The sequence below is a fragment of the Malaya genurostris genome, chromosome 3 (assembly GCF_030247185.1).
Source record: "Malaya genurostris strain Urasoe2022 chromosome 3, Malgen_1.1, whole genome shotgun sequence".
NCBI lineage: Eukaryota > Metazoa > Arthropoda > Insecta > Diptera > Culicidae > Malaya > Malaya genurostris.
In genome coordinates, this window is record NC_080572.1 from 244,173,381 (window position 1) to 244,199,315 (window position 25,935).

The 25,935-nt window shown below is 36.7% G+C and overlaps 3 protein-coding genes across 3 annotated transcripts; 2 read left to right on the top strand and 1 right to left on the bottom strand.

Moving 5' to 3' along the window:
* The first annotated feature begins 1,582 nt into the window (after positions 1-1,582).
* Positions 1,583-2,520, top strand: LOC131438307 (cuticle protein 16.5-like). The gene is made up of 2 exons (XM_058608216.1): positions 1,583-1,716; positions 1,872-2,520. The coding sequence occupies exons 1-2, from the start codon at positions 1,705-1,707 to the stop codon at positions 2,415-2,417; spliced, it is 558 nt and encodes a 185-aa protein (XP_058464199.1). The 5' UTR covers positions 1,583-1,704; the 3' UTR covers positions 2,418-2,520.
* Positions 2,521-9,115: 6,595 nt separating this feature from the next.
* Positions 9,116-10,235, top strand: LOC131436728 (uncharacterized). The gene is made up of 2 exons (XM_058605607.1): positions 9,116-9,180; positions 9,237-10,235. Exons 1-2 carry the CDS (start codon positions 9,169-9,171, stop codon positions 10,134-10,136), a joined length of 912 nt encoding a protein of 303 aa, XP_058461590.1. The 5' UTR covers positions 9,116-9,168; the 3' UTR covers positions 10,137-10,235.
* A 9,209-nt stretch (positions 10,236-19,444) lies between these two features.
* On the bottom strand, positions 19,445-20,324 carry LOC131438101 (retinin-like). Its single transcript, XM_058607908.1, has 2 exons — positions 20,189-20,324; positions 19,445-20,117 (listed from the first exon to the last, which is right to left on the bottom strand). The coding sequence occupies exons 1-2, from the start codon at positions 20,198-20,200 to the stop codon at positions 19,761-19,763; spliced, it is 369 nt and encodes a 122-aa protein (XP_058463891.1). The 5' UTR covers positions 20,201-20,324; the 3' UTR covers positions 19,445-19,760.
* Between the last annotated feature and the right edge of the window lie 5,611 nt (positions 20,325-25,935).

Consider the following 25,935-nt stretch of genomic DNA (forward strand, 5'->3'; position numbering starts at 1 on the left):
ATTGAGCTTCAAAGTTGGACTCAAAACTGTTGTAATTTATTCGTCATATGGCCATACGAATCGGTTTGGGTTATGCTGGTTCCTGAATACCGGCTCTGGAAGTACCTTAAATTACCGTAAACTCTAAAGTGGAACTTACATATCATGGCATCTTTAATCGATTATCACACTTCTAGATTTAAATTCGATCCGATTTGCAGTTTCGACATTACAGAGTAATGAGTGATTAAAATCTCAAATTGTCGCTTAAAACGACGGTCATTAAAATAATGTCATGAAAACTTAAACACCGAAGAATATTCATGCAAAAAACACATGCAGATTGGTAAAAAAAGGTATCATCTCACTGCTAGGTGGATTAAACACGTTTTTTCACCTGAAAACACCTGCTCAAATTCGTTCGATTTGTTGGTGGGTGTCATCATTTGTCAGCCTTGGGAGTATTCTAAGGGTATTTTCAAACGATAAACAAAAAAAATTTTTTTTCGAATTTTTGAAAATTGTTTGCAAGAACATAGCCCTAATCAATTCGAATGCACAAAAAGAAATCGGTTTGTTTCTATAGTCAATTATTAGACCCTTTGCAAATTGATCTTGAAAAACCAGAAACGTCAAAGAATTTGTGTTTCTGAAATCTGTTGACACTCTGAATGTTCCGCTGAAAAAAAAACAGGTATATGACCTTGAAGATATTGCATCTAAACTAGATTAATTAGTTTTCGTGTTTGCAAATAGAAAAACTCGTCTGAGTATATCAAGATTTTTCGTACTTCTAAGAATAACTTAATTCTTACACTTTACCGTGAGATTGTCGTTGAACGATTTATCACAGATATCTAGAGCAGACAAAAAACTTTCCATATTATCTGCAAAAACAATCATATCAACAGCCAATTAGGTTTCAACTAATCGCTTGGCATTCGATCTGGAAGAACAATCGCACAATTTGTGTACCGACTTTAGATCCTGCTGACATTTTTGCGGCGCCCCATATTGTATTAACTTGATATCGCGGTAGTCTCCGCTGGTAACTCCTCAACCTTTACTAATCCATGCAATAATCAGGGAGTGCTTCAAATGTCAGCACACTATCCACACATCAATAAAAGTTCTGGTTTTTGAAACTGGACACAGGTGGACGGGAAAGATTGACAAAAAGTTTGAAAAGATAGAAGCAGGATTTAAATGTGCGTTATATGATCTGCCTGTATCTGGTATTTATTTTTTTTGTGATCAAATTACGAACCTTTTGTAATACAATGGTTGTGACGGTAGATCAAGAAATGGGCGTCGGCATAAATTTTGGTTGGTCAGTTTTTTTTTTAGCAAAATCGACGCGCGCCGTTGCGCTCGATCGTAGGATTGGGATGATTGTAAATGCGATTCGGAGACAAAGGTACAACATCGGTATACCGGTACCGAGCTACCGGTCGACAACAACAACCACAACAACAAAATGAGCGATTGAGAAGAAGCAGTACGAAACTTCGGCCGCTCACCCGTGCGCTGTCGCATGTGACGTGGGTCCTCCCGAGAGGCTTTGCTCGTACGCCACGAAGTCCGGAATCCGCGAACGCGCTTCGATCGTTCTATTTGAGTGATATAAAAGGCGTAGTCGGGTCAGCGAATAGTTACAGTCAAATAATACAGCCTCAATCATTCAGTAACTGCTCAACACAGACCTTTGCGAAACAATCTTTCAAAATGTTCAAACTGGTAATTATCCTTGAGAAGCAATTTTAGTTGGATTATCCATTCAACAAAACAGTTACCTAATTTATGCCAACGAATGAGTGATGTTGATGATTGGAATATTTGTTTAGTGCGAGTGAAATAATTAATGCGATCTATTTTTTGTGCTCTACTTGAAGGTGGTGTTGTCTGCTGTTCTGGCCATTGCCGCTTCCGCTCCAAGCGAGTCCCTGTACGCTGCTGCTCCTTTGGCATACACATCGGTGGTACATCAGCCAACCGTCTATGCTCAGAAGGAAATTGCCTACCAGAAGAATATCATCGAAGAGCCAACCGTCGCCCATGTCGGAACTGTTCTGAAGAACATCCCAACTGGAGTATCCCACCATAGCTCGTCGGTTGTGCACCATGATGCCAAGATCTCCGAGCCAATCTATGCTCCGACCGTGAAGAAGACCGTCGTCTCGACTCCAATTGAGAAGACCACTTACCACCAGACCGTGGCGGCTGCTCCAGCTATTACCTACGCCGCTGCCCCAATTGCCAAGGCTGCCTATGTTCAGGCCGCCCCTGCCCTGACCTACGCTGCTGCTCCAGCCTACAGCTATGCTGCTGCCCCAGCCCTGACCTACGCTGCTGCCCCTGCCTACGGATACGCTGCTTCCCCGATCGCTTATACCGGAAGCTACTACGGCGGAGTCCCAGCTGTGTATGCTAAATACTAAAACGAAATGCGGAGACTGTCGGATTATTTTTCTTTTGTTCGCGCTTTGGTTGTTTCTAGTGAAAGATGAGAAAAAATAATGAAATACAATTTTTCGATACGGAGTTATGCTGTTTTTTTTGTTGTCCTCTAACGAACACGGGTTTGCGGGTTCATATGTCAGTTTTACTGCTTGTTTGGTTAGAAGTACTGAGGATGAAATCTTTCGAAGATAAAATTATGTCATAGAAAAACGTTTTCATCATACAGTTCGCATTGCTTCGCGTTCGTTACTCTGACTTTACCCTGACATTCACTCGATTAAATCTCGTTAATAATATTTACTGCTGAAAGTTGTTCGCCATGGGTTCAATGGACAAAATTCAATGAGAACCGCGAAGAATAATTAAAATATTTAACGAGGAGTAATATGGAATTTTTACAGTCTCAATCATTTTCACTCCGAATTACAGTATCGTTTACCAAAAACGATAATACTGTTTTTGTTTTCTTTTTCACACCAAACGACTGCAATTCCTGTATTTCATTTTGTGAAAAAAATGTTTTTCTTTTTACTTAGAAAAACGAACTGACAGAATTATTGGAGGATAAATTTTTCTTTCCGTCTTTTGTGTGCTTATACGGTGTAAAGGGTGTTACGATCAAAAATTGGTTAAGGTTTTTCAATATGACGGCTCTGAAAACAGCTGCTCAAACTCGTTCGATTTGTCGGTGAGTGTCATCATTTTTTGGTAACTAATCATCGGAAAGCAAGAACCAAAACAGTTTCATATTCTGTATCAAATTGGCTAGTCATTTTCTCAATGTTCGACCCTTTTTAATGCACTTTTTGATGGTAATAACTTTTCAAACTAACCATTTATATTTTTGGTTGTAGTTCCAGCCATAGAGAGACATTTAACGAGTAAAATGCCATTTGATTTATGTTGATACGTGCAATAGTTTTGGAATATATCTAGCTGAAAAAAGTGGCTTATAGAAAAATCTTAGTTTTTATTGGAAACAGCTTTAGTTTTTATTCGTGACTAATCGTGCCTGGGCACGTACAGCCCTCCCTTTATTTTACCATTTTCTCGGTTGCTTGTACCACCTGGACTTGAAATATTGAAAAAAAAACCCTGTTTTACTCCAACTAGTGGTGTAATGATGCCGTTCTCATATATATAATACTGTGGTATTTTTTTTCAAAATGTTCTCTTCGATTTCTTAAAGAAACCAATATATTGTTTGTGCATTAACTAGTATAACCTACAGAATGAAACAGTGTTCGCGTAGGTCATCATTAAGAAAACTAAGCGAAATCACTATTATATGTAATTCCAGCACCGGAACCAAAGAACCGTTATAGTATAAGTCGGTTCGTACGACCACCAACCAACGTGACGGGGTACATGAAATTTTCGAAATCGAAAAAAAAATTTTGATGCCAAAAGTCTTAGAATTGCATGAAACAACGTCATCTGGAACTCATGCTATATTAATTTGGACTCTCATGCTATATTAATTTCGAGATTTTCGAGGATTTTCGAGAACCGATCAGTGCAACCCCACTACGGCATTACCTAGTTTTAAGTTAGTCGTTAAAGAAAAATTAGAAAATACCCGTGGCATCTTAGAGCTTAAGCAGCGTGCCTAAAAATTATATATACATAAAAAGAATTCGTTCAAAAAATTATGACTAAATATTAAAACAAAAATTGTTGGTTGAAAGAATTGATACTTTAGTGAAAAACGGTCTTCAGATTAAAACATTGGAAGAATCTTGCAATTGTCACCTTTTACGACATGGACGTAGGAACCCAGTGGATCTATTCTTGGCTGTTTTGCTACCGGATCCTACTATTTTGCGAATTCAACGAACTGATTCGAATGGTATATGAATTTCGACCCTACAGGCCTCGAGTTTCACAGTGATTTTGTCATACCTACCATTCGACTCTGTTGGTTGAGTACGAAGTACGAGTAGTACGACGAGTACGTATGTTTCTGTTTGTGTGTGTATGTATAAATGTAACACTTTTCTCGGAGATGACTGAACCGATTTTCAGAATTGAACTTTACATAAAAGATCATGTGACTCCATACAAAATTCCGGATTTTTTTCGAATCCGACCTCCGGTTCCTGAATTACAGAATTATATGAGATCTTGCTTTTCACAGAAATGACTGAGCTGATTTAGATTTTCATTAAAGGTCTTGCGGTCCCATAGGAAACTCGGAAATTTTATTCGAATCCGACTTCCGGTTCTGGAATTACGAGGCAAAGAATAATAAAAACCTGTTTTAATTCACCTAGTGGTGCAATGATGCCTTTTTCATATCAAACATACTATCATATATAACACTGTGGTATTCTTCAAAATAAGTTTCTTTGATTGTTGAAAGATTTCGGTTATCGGTTTGTTTGGCCATCTACTGATAAAAACTATCAATTGGAGAAGATTTGAGGTCGATTTAAATTTTTTTTTTACGTTTTTTCGCCCTGTTCAGTGATGGCATAATTTTTTTAACCATTTTACCCTATATTTCCGGATCCGGAAGTAGGATTCGGATGAAATTTAGGAATTCCGTATGGGACCACAGGACCTTTCATTCCAACCTAAGTTTGTGAAAATCGGTCACGCCATCTATGAGAAAAATTAGAACACATATTTTCATTTTTTGCGCATTTTACCCCATAACTACGGAACCGGAAGTCAAATCCAAATGAAATTAAGGAATTTAGTATGGAATTTAAACAGCTTTCATTTGAATCTAAGTCGGTTTAGCCATCTCCGAAAAAAATTTGTGCACTTATTTTCACAATTTTTGCCCATTTCACCCCATAATTCCGAAACCGGAAGTCGGATCCAAATAATATTCAAGAATTTTGTATGGGACCATAAGGCATATGAATCTAAGTTTGTGAAAATCGGTTCAGCCGTTTCCGAGAAAAGGTAGTGCAAAAAACGTTACATGCACACATACACACACATTCACACGCATACACACACAGACATTTTGCGTACTTGACGAACTGAGTCGAATGGTATATGACACTCGGCCCTCCGGACCTCGGTTCAAAAGTCGGTTTTCACAGTAATTGCATAACCTTTCCATATGAGAAATGCAAAAACGGAACCTACCTTATGATCGTAAAAGAAACGGAATATTCATTTTAAAATTCCCGCGTTTGTCCAATCGGTAAACTTTTAGTCTCTCAACGTCGGCAACACTTTTATACACATTCTGTCAAATTTTGACGCATATCGTACGATTAGTTTTTGTTTGGCGTCTATACAAAGAAGTTGAAAAATTTTCGTGTTTGCGATTTTTATAATGGATGAAAATTTAGAACAACGTGCGTGCATCAAATTTTATGTCGCAAATGGATTTAAGTGTTCCGAAACGTTGAAAATGTTAGAAAAGGCCTTTGGTGAATCGTGTCTAGGAAAAACACAGGCATACGAGTGATATAAACGCTTCAAAGGTGGTCGTACAAGCTTGGATCATGATGAGATCCCTGGCCGCACAACAACATCTGTTACTGAAGAAAACATTGAATCGGCGAAGCAAATCGTGTTGCAAAATCGTTCTGTACCGATTAGAGAGATTGCTGTGTTGTTGGGCATCTCTTATGGATCAGCCGAACACATTTTAACTGATGTTTTGGGTTTGAATCGCGTCGCTTCTCGGCTGGTGCCAAAAAAGCTGAATTTCATTCAAAAACAGCGTCGTGTTGCTGTGGCCAAAGAGATGATTTCCAACGCAAATAGTGACCCCACATTCATCGAATGCATCATAACTCGAAACCATACAACAATCGACCGAATGGCGCTTCGAAGGCGAGCCGTTGTTCTAGATTTTCATTAATTATAAAAATCGCCGCACGAAAATTTTTCAACTTCTTTGTATAGACGCCAAACAAAAACTAATCGTACGATATGCGTCGAAATTTGACAGAATGTGTATAAAAGTGTTGCCAACGTTGAGAGAATTAAATTTTACCGATTGGATAAGCGCGGGAATTTTAAAATGAATATTCCGGTTCTTTTTTGATTATAAGGTACTTCGACTTCTCAGGGAAAGTTCATTTTTACAAACTGTGGCTCAAATGGAAGTTCCTTTGGACCCATGTGTTGGGATTCAATTCCCCGTTCCGATATTTTGGGGTGAAAAGCTGAAACCAGCTGAACCAAGTGCTGCTGTATGGATTTATATTTGTCAATTATTCAATGAACAGATATAAGCTCTGCGGTTCAGTCGAGTAACCGATGTGCTTGTAATCTAATTCTTAGTGTCAGTAGGATCCATAGCACTAGCCATGCTATGATTCTGTACGCTATGAATCGGCTGCGAAGTCTGTTGAAACAGAAAGGCCAAATTCCACGCAAGGAATGTAATGCCAAGACTTTGGTTTGCTTTGTAATCTAATGTTTCTGGGTTCAAGTCGCGCTGCTGCTATCGACCTTTTGTTTTTTATTTCATTCGAATTCAAGACATGTAAGTTTAAAATCACACAACACAGATAAAAATATTTTGTGAACTTACATCCATTTTCATGCACATATTTGGAGCAGGTAATTAAACACAAAGTTACTTTACAATTATGTAGGTTTTAATATAATTTAATCGAAAACTAAGCGTTAATTGAAAGATACGGTTATATTCATTGAAAATTCAATGCAATCCGATTTAGTTTTTTCATTGATGAAAGTTTCCAATCAAAATTTCGATTCAACCCATGTCTATTCCATGTTACTGTTGATTTACATGTCGGGTAAATTTCATTATTTCTTTCTGTTAATTTTACATGTTCTTGAAGATAAATTTATATGAAATACGACGCTCCATTTATGTGCATCTTATAAGATGTAAAATCACAAGATTTTATCGAGCTGTGCAAGCAAACTAACCGTGACTGAACCGGTCGCGAACTTTGATTTAAATAATTGTCTTACTATCCTATTGCCTGAGATTGAATTTTATCCGGATCCGACTTCTATAGGACGACGACATAAAACAGTACGATATTATTTAAGCAGATTGTGAAACTATTCGAACTTGTAGGCCTGGCAATTTAATGGTCCTAAAAACTTACTGCAACTGTGACAGTCTTACGATTTCGGTTCTGGAAACAGTTATCCAAAATGTCTAATATGAAACTTGCCTCGATTTCTCGTGAAACGTTAATAAGAAAGGCACCATTGCACTTCTAGGTGGATTAAAACAAGTTTTCTTCACTATTATAGCTGCTTTCGGAACCGGAAACTGAGGACTAGTAGTCCTAAAGTAGGTTCATATATCCACCAACTAGCAAGATCTGCCAACCAGAAGAATTTACTAGTCAGTTTTATAAAAATTTGCACATTATTTCGCCATCTCTTGTGAAAAAATATTCATGAAATTGAAAACTTTTCACTCATCGCACTGTTATATCGGAGTCAGAAGACATTTTTAAGAATTTCACCTTTTATTTACATCTTAGTTTGTGAAAATCGGTTAAGAAATTTTAGAGAAAACTCAGTGCGAATTTTTTCATAAATTTACCTTACCATAATACCTTATAATTCTGGAACCGGAAGTCGGATTCAAATAAAATTCAGGAGCTTTCTATGAGACAATTATACCTATCATTAGAATCTAAGTTTGTAAGAAACGATTCAGCCGTCTTTGAAAAAAGTTAGTGCACTTATTTGAATTTTTTCTGCACGTTCCACTCTGTAATTCTGGAGCCGGATTTGAATAAAATTCAGGAACTTTGTATATGATTTCAAGACCTTTCATTTGAACTCAAGTTCATGAAAATCGGTTCATCCATCTCCGAAAAAAGTGAGATGCATACACAAACATACACGCATATAGACATTTTGCGTACCTGACGAACTGAGTCGAGTGGTATATGATACTCGGCCCTCCAAGCCTCGGTTCAAAAATCGGTTTTCACAGTGATTGCACAACCTTTCTATATTAGAAAAGCAAAAACGAAAACCAACTGGTAAACTAGTGTAAACTTTTGTCATTATCGTCGTCATCTGAAGTAAAGTGATGTCAACTAGAAAACAAAATAGAAGAAGTAGAACAGTTCAATTTTATTACTCTCATATATCAACAAGTCCTTTTTGTGCCATGAGGAAGGTTTGTACCTCATGGCTGTTTATGTTTTAACATCTGAACTTAAATTGTGAATTTTCACTAAGCTGGAGTACAACACAATGAAGAGACGTGTACTTCACATTCAAAGATTGCAAAAGAACAATCGTTCATCCACCCTTCATCGGTCGGTGCCTGCTGCAGGGTTATTGCCGCACTTTCACTTTTGCCAGGCAAGTTCTTCTGCGATGATCTTTAAATTGTCCTTCCCCAAGGATGGCCGCTTAAAGTGTGATCTCGCCGGTGAACAAGGAAGACAAGCGGTCTTTGCTGCTGTCGGCTCGTTGTGGATATTCGAACCATCGCTGGGAAATGTGATGCTATTCTAGCCATCGTGGTGGTGAATATTGGGCAAGCCGATGAATCAAGTTCTGGTCTAGACAACGAAAAATAAGCTACAAAACTACGAACTCGATCTGGAGGCAAATTGGCAGTTGTAGTGGAAATACGTTTGTGCATTTTGTTTCATAATGTCAAATCGGCTCGTATAGAGATGACGACAATGCCTTGGCCTTGGAGACGGTATATATACGAAGAGCTATGCTCTTTTTATCGTGAGTCTGATGTGGTCAATAACCAGTGGAACAACGGCGGGATTAACCAGATCAGAAGAAGGAAAAATGTATCAAATAGTTCGTAGTGAAACGCTGGCTCGATAACATTATTTATTGATAATTCATCATTGTAGGTGACATTTTTTGCGTTCCTGGTTGCGCAGTCTTGTGTTTTGAGTCAAACGACTGAGTTTAATAATGGAACTAGGACACCCAGCGCTCAGGATATTTATGATTTAAGCGAGGAGGATTTCCAGTTATGGTTATCGGGTAGAAGCCCGAAAGCTTGGGGTGGACCAACAAACATTAGTACCTCAACCGATATTCCTAGCACAACAACACCTGTATCAAGTACAACCCTAACGAATGAGATCACTTCAGTAGATTATCAAACCATAGTTGATCAAAAAACGTCTACTACTGAGAGTCCAACACTTTTTACAACTTCCTCAACCACCGCACCCAGCAACGACGACCAGGACTCCGGTTACGTGTATCAGCGACCCGAAAACTCTCTTTCCCCGATGAAACTTCACATGCAGCAGTCTCCGACAGTTGACAATCAGCTTATAACGGATGTTAACAGCTTAGCGTATTCAGGAAACGGATTACCAGGTCAAGAGTGTCAACTTATCGCCCAACTACTGCAGCGTCGTCCGGGAGCAATATCGTTTCAATCGAGCGCTACTATCCATCGGTTTCAAGAGAGTACAACGGCAGCACCACCATTTCCGGGAAATTCTCATCACAGTGATATATTTCTTAGCCAAAATCAGAAACCGCAACAATCATCCACGGCCGCTCCTCCACCATTACCACCATCTGGTACAATAAGAGTGCAGCAATTCCAAAGGCAGCCACAGTTGGTGCCAATTCAGCAGCACTTGCTGCTATCGGAACCAACCGTTATTCCGCTCAGGCCACACGGAAGTCAACGAACCTCGGAGTTCTACGGTAATCCTGCCTTCTTCAGACAGCAATGGCCATTTTCACATCCTGCTTACGAGGCTCCCGTTGCACTCCGCTACTACTAGTTTGTTGTTTTCTATTTATTTATTCATCTATTGATGTAAGACTTATGTTTTTTTCTTCTGAAGGCTATTGAATAGTTATTAAATAAGAACTGAAATGATGATTTTTGCATTGGTTAATAATCTTATAAAACACAAATATCTTTTCCGAAAATAGAATTCTAGGTCTATCAAAATCATTATACCATGCAGTGTTCAGTGAACGGAAAAATGGCATAGCTGTTCAATAGGAAAACCATCACCCTTATTCTGAATAACAACATATCGATATATTAATCGACATATATTTAATTTGTACTCCCAAACCTCCGTTTACGAACACTTTTTATACGTTACCTCTTTTTACGTAACTCTTTTTATGAGCCAAATCCCAAGTAACCATTTTTTTTACCAACCAAATCCAAATAATACAAACTTTTTTTACGAACCTACTTCGTAAATAGAGGTTTTGGCATACATCTAAAGCGATTTCCGGCTCATTTATATTCCATGGAAACTACTACAATATGAGTATTTTTGGAACGGGTTTAAAGAGTAGATTTCGGAAAATGATATTTGAGGTGGTTCTGAAATCCAATATGGCGACTTCCGGATTCTTGATATTTCTTTAAAACCCCTAGAGTGTGGGTATTTTCGGAATGGAATTGATGAGTAGATGTCGGAAAACGATGTTTGAGGTGGTTCTGCAATTTAAGGTGACGACTTCCGGTTTCTTGATATTTCTTGAAAATCCTTACAATTTGCGTATTTTCGGAAAGAATTAGATTTCAAAACGATCACAAACATCTTTCTTTTTTGGTACCTACACACCAAATCTGTACTGAAAATATTGTGAGTATTTTCAAAGAATATCAATAGACCGGAAGTGGTCATCTTGGATTCAGAACGATCACGAACATCGTTTTTATGGCACCACATCAAATTCTTTTCAAAAATGCCCATACTGTAAGGGTTTTCAAGGAATATCAAGATATCGGAAGTCGCATTCTTGAATTTCAGAACCACCTCAAACATCGTTTTCCGACATCTAATTATCAATCCCGTTATGGAAATACCCATATTGTAATGATTTTCAAGGAATATCAAAAGACAGGAAGTCACCATCTCGAATTTCAGAACCACCTGCTACATCGTTTTCTGACATCTGCTTATCAATCCCGTTCCGAAGATACCTAAATTTTAAGGGTTTGCTGGGAATATCGAGAAACCGGAAGTCTCCATCTTGAATTGCAGAACCACCTTAAACATCGTTTTCCGACATCTACTCATCAATCTCGTTCCAAAAATACCCATATTGTTAGGAGTTTTTAGCAATATCAATAAACCGGAAGCCGCCATTTTGGATTTTGAAACGAGCGCAAACTTCATTTTCTTGCACTTACTTTTCACATCCGTTTCGAAAATAGTCATGTGATGGGCGGTTTCCACAATCATTACAAAAAAACTTTTTTTACGAAGTAAATTCCAAATAACGTAAACTTTTTTTACAAACCAAATCCCAAAACGTAAACGTTTCGGTGTATTCGTAATAACGTTAGCAAAATCAAAGGTAGCTAGGATTGGATCGAATTAATCTACCTAATGGTGTAATAATGCCTTTCCCATATATCTTATATTCTCATATATTTAACAGTGAAATTCTTCAAAATAGTTTTTTGAAATTTGCACAGAAACTAGAATGTTTATGTTGCATCAATTTACTACACCTTCAAATTGAAACAGGTTTGAGCGGAATCTAGAAAAAAAAAATTTTCATGGAAGATGTGTTATTGTTCATGATATGAATCATTTTGATCATGAAATCATGACTTATTATTCATGATAGACAATATTCATGATTTCATGATTTTTAATCATGGTACCGCAAACGGATTTTCATTCGTGTACCTGTGAAGTTATACGTTGAACTACGTCCCGAAATTACTCACAATTATTTTTACTTTTTAACGTACGTGGGAGATGGAATATTTCTCTTGATCAGTCTACAATTCCGGAATCGTAAGTCGTATCCGGATAAAATTCAAATGCGTTCTGTGGAACCATTAGATCTTTCATTTGAATCGATTAGGCCATCACTGAACAGAATGGAGGGGTGGCAGTTCAACAGAGGATTGATAGTACCTATTCACCCTTGCGTAATTCATTTGTATTTCTAATATAATGAGTTCCTTTAAAAAAGGAAGTTTAATGTGATACTTCTTGCTAAGTATAGATATTCTTGGCACTTCATATGATCCTAATAGCATTTGTGAGGGTGGAGTGGGGCTGGATAAAGTAAAGGTCTCATCTAAGTAAGTATTTGATGACAGGGGGAATTTGAGGTAAACGTTTCGAGTTTTGCGATAATCGATATTTTTCGACAGGCACGGATATTTATATCAACTAAAAGATGGTCGATGGTAAACTGAAAGTCAACTTAATTGACCATATTATTTGTAAACTTGACAACGATAATCGGATTCGCAACGACACAATATTTAATTAACTAAGTGGCCACTCTCAAATCCTAACAACTTTCAAAGAACCTATGACGTTAACGAAAATAATCATAAACTATCGTTAGGTAAATCATGATTTTTATAATTTTATTAGTAGTATTGATGTCATTGAGGACGCTGAAACAGTTCTTCAATCTATAGTTTTTGTATATAACTCTCTACTCGAACAACATACAAGAATAATAACTAAAACAGTCACAGTGAAAGGTAATCATTGCCCATGGATGATCACCAATTTGCTAGGTGATTTACATATATTGAAGTAGTTGAAAAATATGTTGTTTTTAATGCTGTCTTATGCCAAAAACAACACAAAGCAAAACAAAAATCGCAATGGAAAATCAACCATTACTTTAGTTGAAATTCAAACGCGTTTTTTTAAATATTTTAATGCAAACGAAATTCGCTTATTATACGTTTGTAAAACTCGTGAAGAGTAACTTTTGAATGATAGTAAATTATATTTATCATAACACTAGTTGTCAAAATATTAATGTGATGATAAATTATCTACATCTTTACTGCTCTGGTGTTACAAGAAGAAACGATTGATAAAAAAGTGCTATGCACAGAATTGATAGCCGTTAAAGATATTTCAATTAACAAAATGTGTTTAACCAAAACCAGCGAATTGTATGCGTTTGAATTTTGGTCTTAAAATCAACTTGAATCTCCATCGTGAAATGCATGTTGAGCATCATGTTATCTTCAAGTCATGTACAAAAATTGTATTAACAAAGTGATTAAATTGAAAATGTTTAATATTCATTCATATCATCTGTTGAAACTGTAAGTTGCAATGGCTCAAAAAATAAAAATCAGTGCATTCTGTTCGACTGTTTGTTGTCGGTTGTTGTAGCTAAAATCTTTATTGAAATTGAAAGGTGTGTGTCTTGACTAACTGACAGCATCTTATTTTTTTCAACCAAAAATTTTGTTATTTCAACCATCGTTTCTGTTGATCGAAAAAACAAAAATGACAGTTTAGAAAAATCAACAATCGGTTAGTTGTACCAAATTTCAACCAATCAAATTCAGAAAAACAACTAATATTTTGGTTGTTTCACGATCGCGAGCGGTTCCGAGCAAACAAATGCTATCACATATCTCTGAAAAAATAGATTCCATGGAAAATGCGAATAAAAAAAATTATTACGAAAACCTTTTCACTAACGTACCTCATTCGAAATTTTGGACAAATCTTAAATCTACGTTCGGACTAACAAAAAAAAAAGGATAAGATACGCTTGATCGATAGGGGCAACAACAATAATGACAACAAGGAGGTTTGTGATATTTTCAACGAATTCTTTTCAAATATCGGTAACGAATTAGCTAAAGCTATTCCTGTAAATTCATCTTTTTGTCCAATAAGTAAGGTTCGTCGTGTTTGTGATTTTATTTTTCTACCTCCTTCATCTATAAATGAAGTGATACTGTTAATACAAGGTTTGGATAATAAGAAGAGTAACGGCCCTGATAACGTCTCTGTCAGTGTACTAAAACATAATTCATTTGCATTTGCTAAAATACTCTCTCAGTGCTTTAACGTAATTATTCAGACCGGTTACTACCCTGATTGCCTCAAGGTAGCTAAAGTCATTCCTGTGTTCAAATCGGGTGACCGTTGTGATTGTAATAATTACCGTCCTATATCTACATTGTCCGTATGCAACAAAATATTTGAAAAACTTCTAGTCACTAGACTTATCGAATTCCTAAGTAAGCATAATATCCGCTTTAATTTCCAATATGGCTTCCGACAAGGTTCTAGCACACAAACCGCTATAATTGAAATAGTTATAAGCGAGATCGATAGTAAAAATATAGTTGGTGCATTATTTTTAGACCTTAAAAAAGCTTTCGACACATTAGATCATAGTATACTTTTGGACAAACTCGATTGCTATGGGATCAGGGGCATTGCTAGTTCAATTGTCCGTAGTTACTTGACTAATAGAAAACAATTTGTATCCATCGAAAGTGACAGCAGCAACCTTGCTCCAATAAACATTGGTGTTCCACAAGGAAGTAATATTGGACCACTATTGTTTCTTTTATATATTAATGACTTGGGTAATTTACATCTTAAAGGAACTCCACGACTATTCGCCGACGACACAGCTCTGTTCTATCCTGACAGTGACATCAATGCTATTATTAATTCAATGGAAAGTGATTTAAGAATTCTTGATCAATATTTGAATGCAAACTTATTATCATTAAATGTCACAAAGACTAAGCATATGATTTTCCGTTCCATAAGGAAACCCATACCAATGCATAATCATCCCCATAATCATAATCATATTGAAAAAGTTGACTATTTCAGGTATCTGGGCATATATTACGACCCCATATTAACCTGGGTTCACCACATAAAGTTTGTTGTCAAGCACGTGGCGTCGTACTGCGGCATTTTATGGAGAGTCAAGTCCTTTGTTCCCCAGCGTGTTTTGTTAAATTTTTATTTTATTTTACTTACATCCATACACGGATCCTTTTTGTTGGTCCAATTAAATACAATGCACTTCTGTCTGATACACGAGGAACAAACAATCGTGCCACATTTGCGGCTAGACTAAAGTACCATTTTAAGCACAGACTGAACGAGATATTTAGCTAATGTAGTTTTTTGTTTTATAATGTATTGATCGTCAACAGTATTTCATATTAATAACTAATTTCCTAATATATTTGTACTTTCTTTCCAACATAGCGTAGTAATTAAATTGTTGATCCCTTAAAAGGAAATATTCTCCACTGGGACTCCACTTACGTTAATAATAAATTGCATCAAAGCATGAATAAATAGAATCTCAGCGGACTTTGTATCAAAATTAAATTTGTATCAAAATTAAATTTGTATCAAAATTCAATTTGTATCAAAATTAAATTTGTATCAAAATTAAATTTGTATCAAAATTAAATTTGTATTTCTAGTATTATTATTGCCAGTGTTTGTTTGTTTCTTGTTTTCCGCTGAGACTAGTTGCGTCTACTAGCAGGGGGCTCCAAATTGAAGCTTTTTGGTGTGGGGGAATGTGGTGGACAAAAAAAAAGTTCCATAACAACTCAGTAAACTATCACCAAACTTGGCACAAATACTTTTTGTAATTCATAGGGTGCCATAAGGGTGTTTCTTAATTTTTCTTGACAAGATGTTCATCGCAGAGATGAACAAAAGGGTAGAGTTTGTAGCAAATGTCTCTAAAAAGGAGTGTTTATTGTTAAATTTTGTCTTAGTTTTCGACAAACAACAATGAGGGCGGGGGGGGGGGGGGGGGGATGGTGGTAGGGAGGGAGGGGTTTAGACAAGAAGACAGTGGTTTTAAAATCAATTTTTATCTCCCATATTTTTTTGTAAAACAAACAAGTGACTAGAATTTCAAGGTCGTGCTAGATAGTACACTGAAGTCTTTTTTTATGCGAATTTACGTACCGCATAAAAAAACCGCATAAAAAAAACCGCATAACTCTGAAAATTCGCATTAAAAAAAACCGCATAACTCTGAAACTTCGCATAAAAAAACCGCATAACTCAGAAACTTCGCATAAAAAAAGACCGCAGAAGGGTAAACCGCATAACTCTGAGAATTCGCATAAAAAACCGCATAACTCTGAAACTTTGCATAAAAAAACCGCATAACTCTGAAAATTCGCATAAAAAAAGTCGCGTAAAAAACCGCATAAAAAAAGATCGCATAAAAAAAGACCTCAGTGTATTGCTATTGTTAATTTGAATGAAACGCAAAATGTTTAAAACAATTTTGAAAAAATTGATTCCATTTTGCCGGGCAATACAAAGATTCAAGGGAAAATAATCTTTAAGCCGGGTGTATGTGTGTTTCAGCATAACTACGAAATAACTAAATGAATCGCCACCAAGTTTGGCATATGTACCAAAGGTAGGAATCGATGTTTTTTGAAGAGCACAGGTACATTGCACACTACTCAGAGGTGGTTTCAAGGGTAATGGAGAAAGGCTGTAGTAAGTTCACTAAAAAAAGGGGAGCTCAATATAAAATTTATTCGACGAGAAACGATGATTCTTGACAATTACAGTTACTACTTTTATATCAAAGAAGATTTTGATATTTTAGGGAAATGAAGTATATCAAGTGCACCAAACATGGGAAGTGTAAGGTAAAATTGATTGGATTTAGCGTAAAACCAAACAAAACAAAAAACTGACCCAATTTGACGAGAATACCGTGAAAATTTTGATTATTGTGAGATCTGAGATGGGTCGTGAGAACTATGAACATGTACGGAGTATTATTGCATCGGGTTGCCGTCAAAGTTGTGTTCCATCACAATCATAGTATTTTACTGGGCAAGATAATTTCGAGAATTTTTTGCGACCTTCTCGAAACATTTTCGAGCAACGCCGGGTAATTCAGCTAGTATAAAATAATGTAATAAACAACAGAATTATATGTTGCAATATAGGGTCCGGCACTCGAAGTGTAACCAATTAAAAAGGCCATAAATTCAGTTTGGAAAATTACTTTTACTTAATTCAAAGTACAAAATGTGTAAAAATAATACAAAATTCAGAATCAATTCACTTTTGCTCGATATGACCACCTTTTGCCTTGACTATGGCCTTGAGACGGTCAAAAAACGAATCGCAAGCTGCCCGAATGTGACTTGCAGGTATTTTGGCCCACTCGCCTCGAGACTGGTGTATCTTTTAGTTCGGACTTTGCTCTCCAAAATGGCCCAAAGAGAATAATCCATTGGATTCGCATCTGGTGAATTCGAGAGCCATTGTGTGGACGTGATGAAGTTCGGAACGTTGTTTTTCAGCCATTCTTGGTTCAATCGAGCTTTGTGAGACGGTGCCGAGTCCTGCTGAAACGTCCATGGTCTGCCACCGAAATGTTTGTCTGCCCACGGCTTCAAAGCAACCTCCAGAATACTTTCCCGATAATATGTCGCATTTACCTTGACGCCAGGCTCGAAGGTCTGAAGTTGGTTACACTTCGAGTGCCGGACCCTGTATACTATGATAAATATTGCACTTCGGGATGGGCTTCAACTTATAAGCCATTTCGCACCCTCTCATTCTGCTTCTAACGCAGATAGCGATAGCACCCAGACACCATTCATCAGGCATGAGATAGGAATTTGAGAGAACTTAGTTATCTCACAATTTGACGACCTGATTTATCAGTTGGAACATTATCACCATAAACATCCAAAGGCATTTGATGCGCTGCTGCTGCACTTTCTTCCAATTAAAACAGAAAACTAAAACTTCCCGGGAGTGCTACTTAGTTTACGTAAAATTGCTCATAATGAACCCAGTGAAAAACAATTTTTATTAAACCTCGGAGCAATATGAACTGAAAATTAATGACAGACGTCTAACCTCTTGAAACTGCCGACATCAGCTGTTACTGTTCAATGTTTATAACAGCCAGAGCCATCTTTTGTGAACGAACCGAACTAATTTGTACTCCCAATAAATCAAGAAAATTTTAAAATTTTTCAAGAGTCACAAGACAAAAATCGAAAGACTTTACTCGCGTTTCGATTTTGTATTACTTCGATTTGTTCAATATATATTGTCCTTCTGAAAGAAACGATTTTTCAGACCACTCTAGCAAGGAAAAAAACTATTACGTTTACAGTATTATGCCTCAAAAAATATTCATCCTATTTTTCCCATTATACATTGTTTGACAGAGCTTTCGATGACGTTCAGTTTCAATGCGTTGGACATTTTTTTCTAGGATTCTTAGGCAAGCTCATATAAGCATGATCAGAAGAAGGAACTAAATTCTATTCTTTCTTCTGTTCATGCTTATAAGAGCCTGCCTAGGCTAGCTTTTCCGTTCTAAATTTATAACTGATTCAATCTGAAATACCTACCCGTCTTTCCATTTCATATCTTTCACCTCTCCCAGTTAATGATTGCCGAAAAGAACCAATAAAAATAGACATTATGCGGCAATTGAAACCAAATAACATATGAGAAATAAAACCTGTGGCACTTTGAAATACATCAAGGTCTTTTTTATGCGGTTTTTTTATGCGGTTGCTTTGAAAATTCGCATAAAAATGCGACAAATTTTCAGAGCTATGCGTTTTTTTTGTGCGAATTTTCAGAGTTAAGCGGTTTTCTTTTATGTGATTTTTTATGCGAAGTTTCAGAGTTATGCGGTTTTTTTATGCAAATTTTCAGAGTTATGCGGTTTATTTATGCGGTATGTAAACTCGCATAAAAAAAGACTTCAGTGTATCTGAATTGGCCACATTATTACAGCTGAACACATTCTTCTGTAATCACCCCAGTTACGTAGGCTTCTACTGCAAAATAAGTTGATGACTCTGTCAGCATGTTTTAGATACTCGCTAGCCCGTAATGTTTTAAAATGAATTTCTTAAAAACGTTCCAATACTTTTCATGATACTCTGATAGAAATATTATTTCAATAACAACTTTCAAACTAACCAAACATTTGACAAATTAAAAAAAAAGTTCAACCAAGAATGAGAGATATTTTTAAAAATCAATTCCGGATGCAATGCAATTCTAGAATTTTCCTCATATAAGTTGTTTCCGTTTTAGGTTCGACTGTTATACAACCGGACTCTGGAACGTTTCCTTCAGTGAGTTAAATTTTCATTCGTCGAACCCCGTCATGTTATCCAAACATTCCAGTATGTTAACATTAACAGGTTTAATCACTTTTTCCGCACTGTGAAGCTCAAGGTGCTCTATAATATAATGCGATTCTAGTTTCTCCACTGCACTTGAAAGCTGTTTCGTCGTGATGAAATTGAAAATAAAATTTATCAATATCTTTTTGGTTCACATTTATTCGCAGCTATCCAATCAATCCTCTCATCTTTCACCAACAATCAAAGTGAACAAAAGAAGACTGATCCTTCCGTCGTGGGGGTCAGTTGAAACACTGCAAACGTTTTGAACGTTTGTCATGGCAATGTCCAGTTACAACGAGCAGCTAGTCATCGATGACTTCTTGAAAAAAACGAATAATTTACATATCACGAGTTTGTATCCGTTTTGGCAACGAATTAATTTAAACTAAATGATCCACGCCATTTCCTGATGGTCCGCATTCATCCTGGTTCGAGCGTTCGCTTCCGGTCAGTTTCAGTAATGATGTCCCAGATGTCCCAGGTGCAGCGCCGGTGCGTAGGCGTAGGCAGGATATGAATGGTAGGCGGTCTTGACAATCGGAGTGGAAACAACGGTGTGCTTCACAGTTGGCGCATAAATGGGTTCAGCGTATTTGGCCGAACTGTGAACAACGGTTGAACTCTGATGGGAAACTGCAGTCGGGATGTGCTTCACAACCGTTCCGACATGTGCAATCGCTGGTTCCTCGATGATGCTCTTTTCGTAGTAGATCTCCGGCTTTGCAATGATAGCCGGTGCGTGGTAAGCCAAGGGGGCATAACCATATCCTGGACGGGCCGCTGCAAGGGCGAACAAAGTCGACAACACCACCTAGAACGATCAGATTAGATAGAACCAATGAAGTGAAAATATGTTGTTTGATATGTAAGGCTCTTTCTTACCAACTTGAACATTTTTGAAAGGAAGTTTGATTGTTGAATTTGTGCAGGAGGTCTGTGTTGAAGAACGTTGGGATTAAACTATGATCTTAGTCGAGTCAACTAGCTTCTTTTATACCCTGGATACCCTGCTACTGTGTTACTGGGTCCCATTTAGCTATTCGTTGAGCTACCGGTGTCGAACCATCGAGCGAGGGTAAAAGCACACCAGATGCAGAAAGCTTTTCAGAAGGGGTTAATTTTACGGTGGTGTTGTATTGATGCACTGCACACATATGCAACACTTCTCGAGTAGCGTCAGTGTGATCCAGGGTTCGTAGGAAAGTGTAGGTCGTGTGCTGGCTGCCCTACTGCCAAGAATTGTCCGGTTTGCAGCCGACCGCCTCAGCTGACTTGCGGCCAATCGGGTTGGAATGGGGGTGGAACATTGTAAACGAAACAAGAGAACAAGAAGCTTTGTGTAGGTACTATCCGTGTTCGCATATTCGTGCTCAGCCCAAGGTACTGAGCTCGTGTGGCGTAAGAGTGATTTTGATTCTTTTCTGCCGGCAGTAAATAATATTTTTTTTCTGTTTCGATCTTAACGAACCAAATTTGTCGTTCACTTTATTGTGAATGGTTTTCATCAAATGAAAATGTTTCGATGCTATTACATAAAACTTTATACAATTAAATGGGACTACAATACAGAATATATTTTGAAGATGTCATTAAGAGATTCATTAAACATGTAAATCGATGTACTGAATTTTGTTACAAAGATTTTTATTATTCAGCCAATGGTTTAAAGTTTAATGCTACAATATTATACTTTAATTAATGCAATACATCACAATGATAAAATATGTATAAAAATTGCAAAGACAGCAAAGTATAAGAAATAGCTCAAATGGTAGAATTGGCGAAAAACTGTAAATATAGCAAAAATAGCACACATAAATTGCAAAAAATAAAAAAATTGCAAAAAATTGGTTCAATTAATAAAATTGGTAAAATTGGTAAAATTGGTAAAATTGGTGAAATTGGTAAAATTGGTAAAATTGGTAAAATTGGTAAAATTGGTAAAATTGGTAAAATTGGTAAAATTGGTAAAATTGGTAAAATTGGTAAAATTGGTAAAATTGGTAAAATTGGTAAAATTGGTAAAATTGGTAAAATTGGTAAAATTGGTAAAATTGGTAAAATTGGTAAAATTGGTAAAATTGGTAAAATTGGTAAAATTGGTAAAATTGGTAAAATTGGTAAAATTGGTAAAATTGGTAAAATTGGTAAAATTGGTAAAATTGGTAAAATTGGTAAAATTGGTAAAATTGGTAAAATTGGTAAAATTGGTAAAATTGGTAAAATTGGTAAAATTGGTAAAATTGGTAAAATTGGTAAAATTGGTAAAATTGGTAAAATTGGTAAAATTGGTAAAATTGGTAAAATTGGTAAAATTGGTAAAATTGGTAAAATTAGTAAAATTGGTAAATTTGTAAAATTGTAAAATTGGTAAAATTGATAAAATTGGCAAATAAATAGCATAAATAGCATAAATAGCATAAATAGCATAAATAGCATAAATAGCATGAATAGCATGAATAGCATGAATAGCATAAATAGCATAAATAGCATAAATAGCATAAATAGCATAAATAGCATAAATAGCATAAATAGCATAAATAGCATAAATAGCATAAATAGCATAAATAGCATAAATAGCATAAATAGCATAAATAGCATAAATAGCATAAATAGCATAAATAGCATAAATAGCATAAATAGCATAAATAGCAAAACTAGCAAAAGAAAGCAAAAATATCAATGATAGGAAAAATACCAATAGCAGATTTATTGCTGGAATAAAAAATTAGATGTTATTTTGTATATAATGTTTTCAATTTGGCTTTTTAAATAGATTGAAAAATCATAATCTGTAGATTGTTTTATATTCAATGAATTAAATAGAACGATAATCATTGCCCAAACTGCACAAATACGAGGCATATCGGACAAATGAGGGTGGTTTGCTAATTTGTCTGTGCGTACAGTAAACAATGTCCAAAGCAAAGTCGTGGCATTACATTCCGGTGGTGGAATTTGGCCTTTCTGTTTCAACAGACTTCGCAGCCGATTCTTAGTGTACAGAATCATTGCATGGCTAGTACTATGGATCCTACTGACACTAAGAGTCCTTTCTGGTCGGGGCTCAAACAGACGACAGCTGCCTTGTAAGATCAGCGTCCTATGCATTGAACCGCCAACCCGGGACAACAATGTCCACGATAATCATTATTAAAGCTAGCTATGAAAGATAAGATTTTTGCATACAAAAGGATATTAGTTTTTTGTAGTTGGCGTCTTCACAAAAGTTGTTTAAAATCAAATGGCGCTCCTTTTGATGGCAAAAGTTACTAGGTCCTTATTTAGATTAAAGCCTGAAATCTAACTTACCTAATTGAGCTCAAAAATGATTTTGTTGTACAATAAAGCTGTAGTAAATTTTATTTTGAGCAACTTTGCTGAAAAAAGCACCTCCCTAGCTTTTCATTTGATCGAGTTACACCAATTTTCCCGAGTAAAAGTAGGGTGGCTGAACAATCACTTGTTTTGTTCTAACTTTTTTGTGAAACGTTCTATGGAAAAGTTGTCTTCAAAAGAGTTGTTGAAAAGCTAGAGAGGTGCTTTTTCAGCAAAGTCGCTCAAAATAAAATTTCCTACAGCTTTATTGTACAACGAAATCATTTTCGAGTTCAATTAAGAAAGTTAGATTTTTAGATTTCAATCAAAATATGAGCCACCCTAGTAACTTTTTTCATCAAAATGAGCGCCATTTGATTACAAAAAACTTTTGTGAAGACGCCAAATACAAAAAAAACTAATATTTAATAGTGAACATATTTTTGTCACGCTAATTTCCCGTTTCGGACCATAGAGTGCAAAGAAAATTAATTTCAAGTGTGTTTTCTTAGAAGGAACCATGTAAAGAACATTATTTTCTTTTGAAGTGGTATACAAACTTCTCTAATTTGGAGATTTTTTGGCAGATGTCCAAATAATCTCACTTTAGTGGACTTCCGGTTTCGGAAAAAAATGTCAAAAACTTTAAAGTGGAGTCTCCCCGGTGAACGACCAAAATGGTTAAAGCTGGGGCAAAATAAATGATATAAAAAAGATTCAAAGTGGAACACACTTCATTTTTTCAGCGATGGTTGGGAAAATTTCGGAGAAACTTGTAAGGCCGGATTTGATTCCTGGTTCCGGTATTATACGGGGATGAATGTTATTAATTTCAAATCGCCGTTTAGAGCGAATGGACCATGTTAGTTACTGGCTATTGGAACAGACTTCGGTTATATCGGGTCCCGATTACGGATTTACTGGAAATAGTGAAACTCGTTTCGTTTGCTCAGTGATGGCTTATCTGGTCAATGTGTGATCATACACTAAATCCACAAATTATGCATCAAGTGTATAATTAGAATCATTTGTAAAAATTTTGCAATTCATGAAACAGATTCGATTATTTGAAATTTCCAGCATTTTCCTAAATGTTGTAAGGTTTTTTGAAGAATATCTGCTAATTGGAAAGAGTTACTAAACTTGTGATTTACTTCGAAACAGGCTAACGGTACCCCCTTCGCGAGACTTCGCGAAGCAATAACAGCAGTATTTAACAGTTTTTGAACTATTTTTTCTGTAACATTGATTGCATAGCTCATTGATATTCAGAAAAATTCCAAGATCGATTCTCAACACATTTAGTTCTTTGGAGATGTATTGCTTATATTCTGGACATGAGACAAGAATGCCGGAAGATTTGCTCTGTAGAGAGCCAGTAAAGTAAAGAACGGTTGTAATATAAATAGTACGATTCAATGGTAACTTTTTCTCATTAGCAAGAATTCCAGAAGCATCTGATAAGATCTCCGTAGACTTTGTGAAGCATCAACATTTCTTGCCTTTGGCTCTTTAAAAGAAGGAGATGGTGTATATCATGCAGTTGAAACAGTAGATTTGTGTGGGAATGCAAATTTATATAACAATGAAATAAAATTTTCAGATAATCAGCTTTAAATTTTCCACGAACCTGTTGAACACGAACGAAATTTAACCCAATATCCTGAAAAATTCTCGTAGGTTAAGAAATTTGCTCCACCGGTTGCAATTGATCCATCTCGTTTGTAATAGCAATGTTTTTATTGCTTTCCCACCGAAATTGTCCACCGCCGACCGTATCGTTCGATTTACTTTTATGTGATAGTCATGCATTTACATTTTACACGCGGCGCGGTCCGTTCATACGGTTGATCGTTGGTGGCGCGCGTTTACTTTCGTGTAATGGGATTTTTTTCTGCTGATGAAGTGCAGCATAAAGAACGACCCGGCAGTCCGAGTGGTGGATGTGGAAATCCTACCCGCCAGTCAGAGCGACCGACAAGAATGCGATCATGCTCGTTTTTCCACTCCTACCGGGTTTCGCATCAGCGCTGTTAGCACGGCTGGTGACAAACACCGACACAGTGCAGTAGCGTGGCATCTTGTCATATACGGCGGCCTGATTCGACAAGGCAGAGGTTATAGTAAAACAGATGTGCCGACTCGAGCAACCTGACCGCCGCGAGTGCAATTGAGGCAAGCAAAATGAGCATATGTATATTACCAGTTTCATCAGAGCAAGTGGTCATGAAAGTTTAGACCGAAGGGGGTCGCGGGCAGTGCGACCATGAAATACTGGAACGGGCATCTCCTGCGACGGACTGAAAGACGGTAATGATTTGTGTGTTTCATGCTTTGTGCAGTCTTGTTAGTTCACTCATTGCTGTTACCAAGCACATCCTGCACATTTCAATTTCGTTTGAACTCGATTACTGCTATGCTAATTGAGATTGCATGAAAACCGCAGTTCAAGTTCAAAAATGATACCCATGGGATCCTATGCTAACCATGAAAATCAAGAAGGGCGAAATCAATGCTCGGTAGCTACGCGATAGTTAAGCCAATACGAGAAACACATTCCTTGGTTGTAAGTGGCAATTATGTTTCTCACAACCGCAAACAAGGCTCTCTACGAGGCACGGCAATTTTTTCAAAGCTAGTTATACAAAATTATACACGAATAACATGATATATTTCTTTTTATGAAACGAACAAATCTAGCATTACTTTGAAACTATATGTTTAACAATAGCCGATAATTCGTTGATTCACTAGTAGTAGTAGTGATTTATTCCAAAGCCTCTTTTCCATCTGGACAATTGCTGCTTATGCACTTAGATATTACTATAACCGTACTATTCAACAGTTCAAGGCATTGTGGGTGGACTTACTGGAAATCGGATTAAAACCCCCAAAACCCCCCCCCCCTGCGCACGGGCCTGATCCAATGACTTGTGTTACGATCGTTCAAACTCTACGAATCCGATCGATTGAATATACGACCTTTGATTCATGTGACCAAATGAGATTTCGATGTCAACATTTCATAAGAGCACATAAACAAATGAGAGTTTCTCTTTGTTTACTTTCTCTTTTGTGAATATTTCCTTAATTTTCACGTGTACCTACAAAGTATTCGTGTAGAATAAAAGAAAATATCCTCATGTTTCCAACAGTACCAAATAAGTAACGAATGCAGTTTCCCGCGGACCCTCACGGACCGAAGAATGCGGCCAACATAGAAAATTACCATCGCCATCTGGAATCATCTCATCCTAAATTCAATTCACCGGCCACTACCGATCGCCAGATACTATATTACATAATGATAC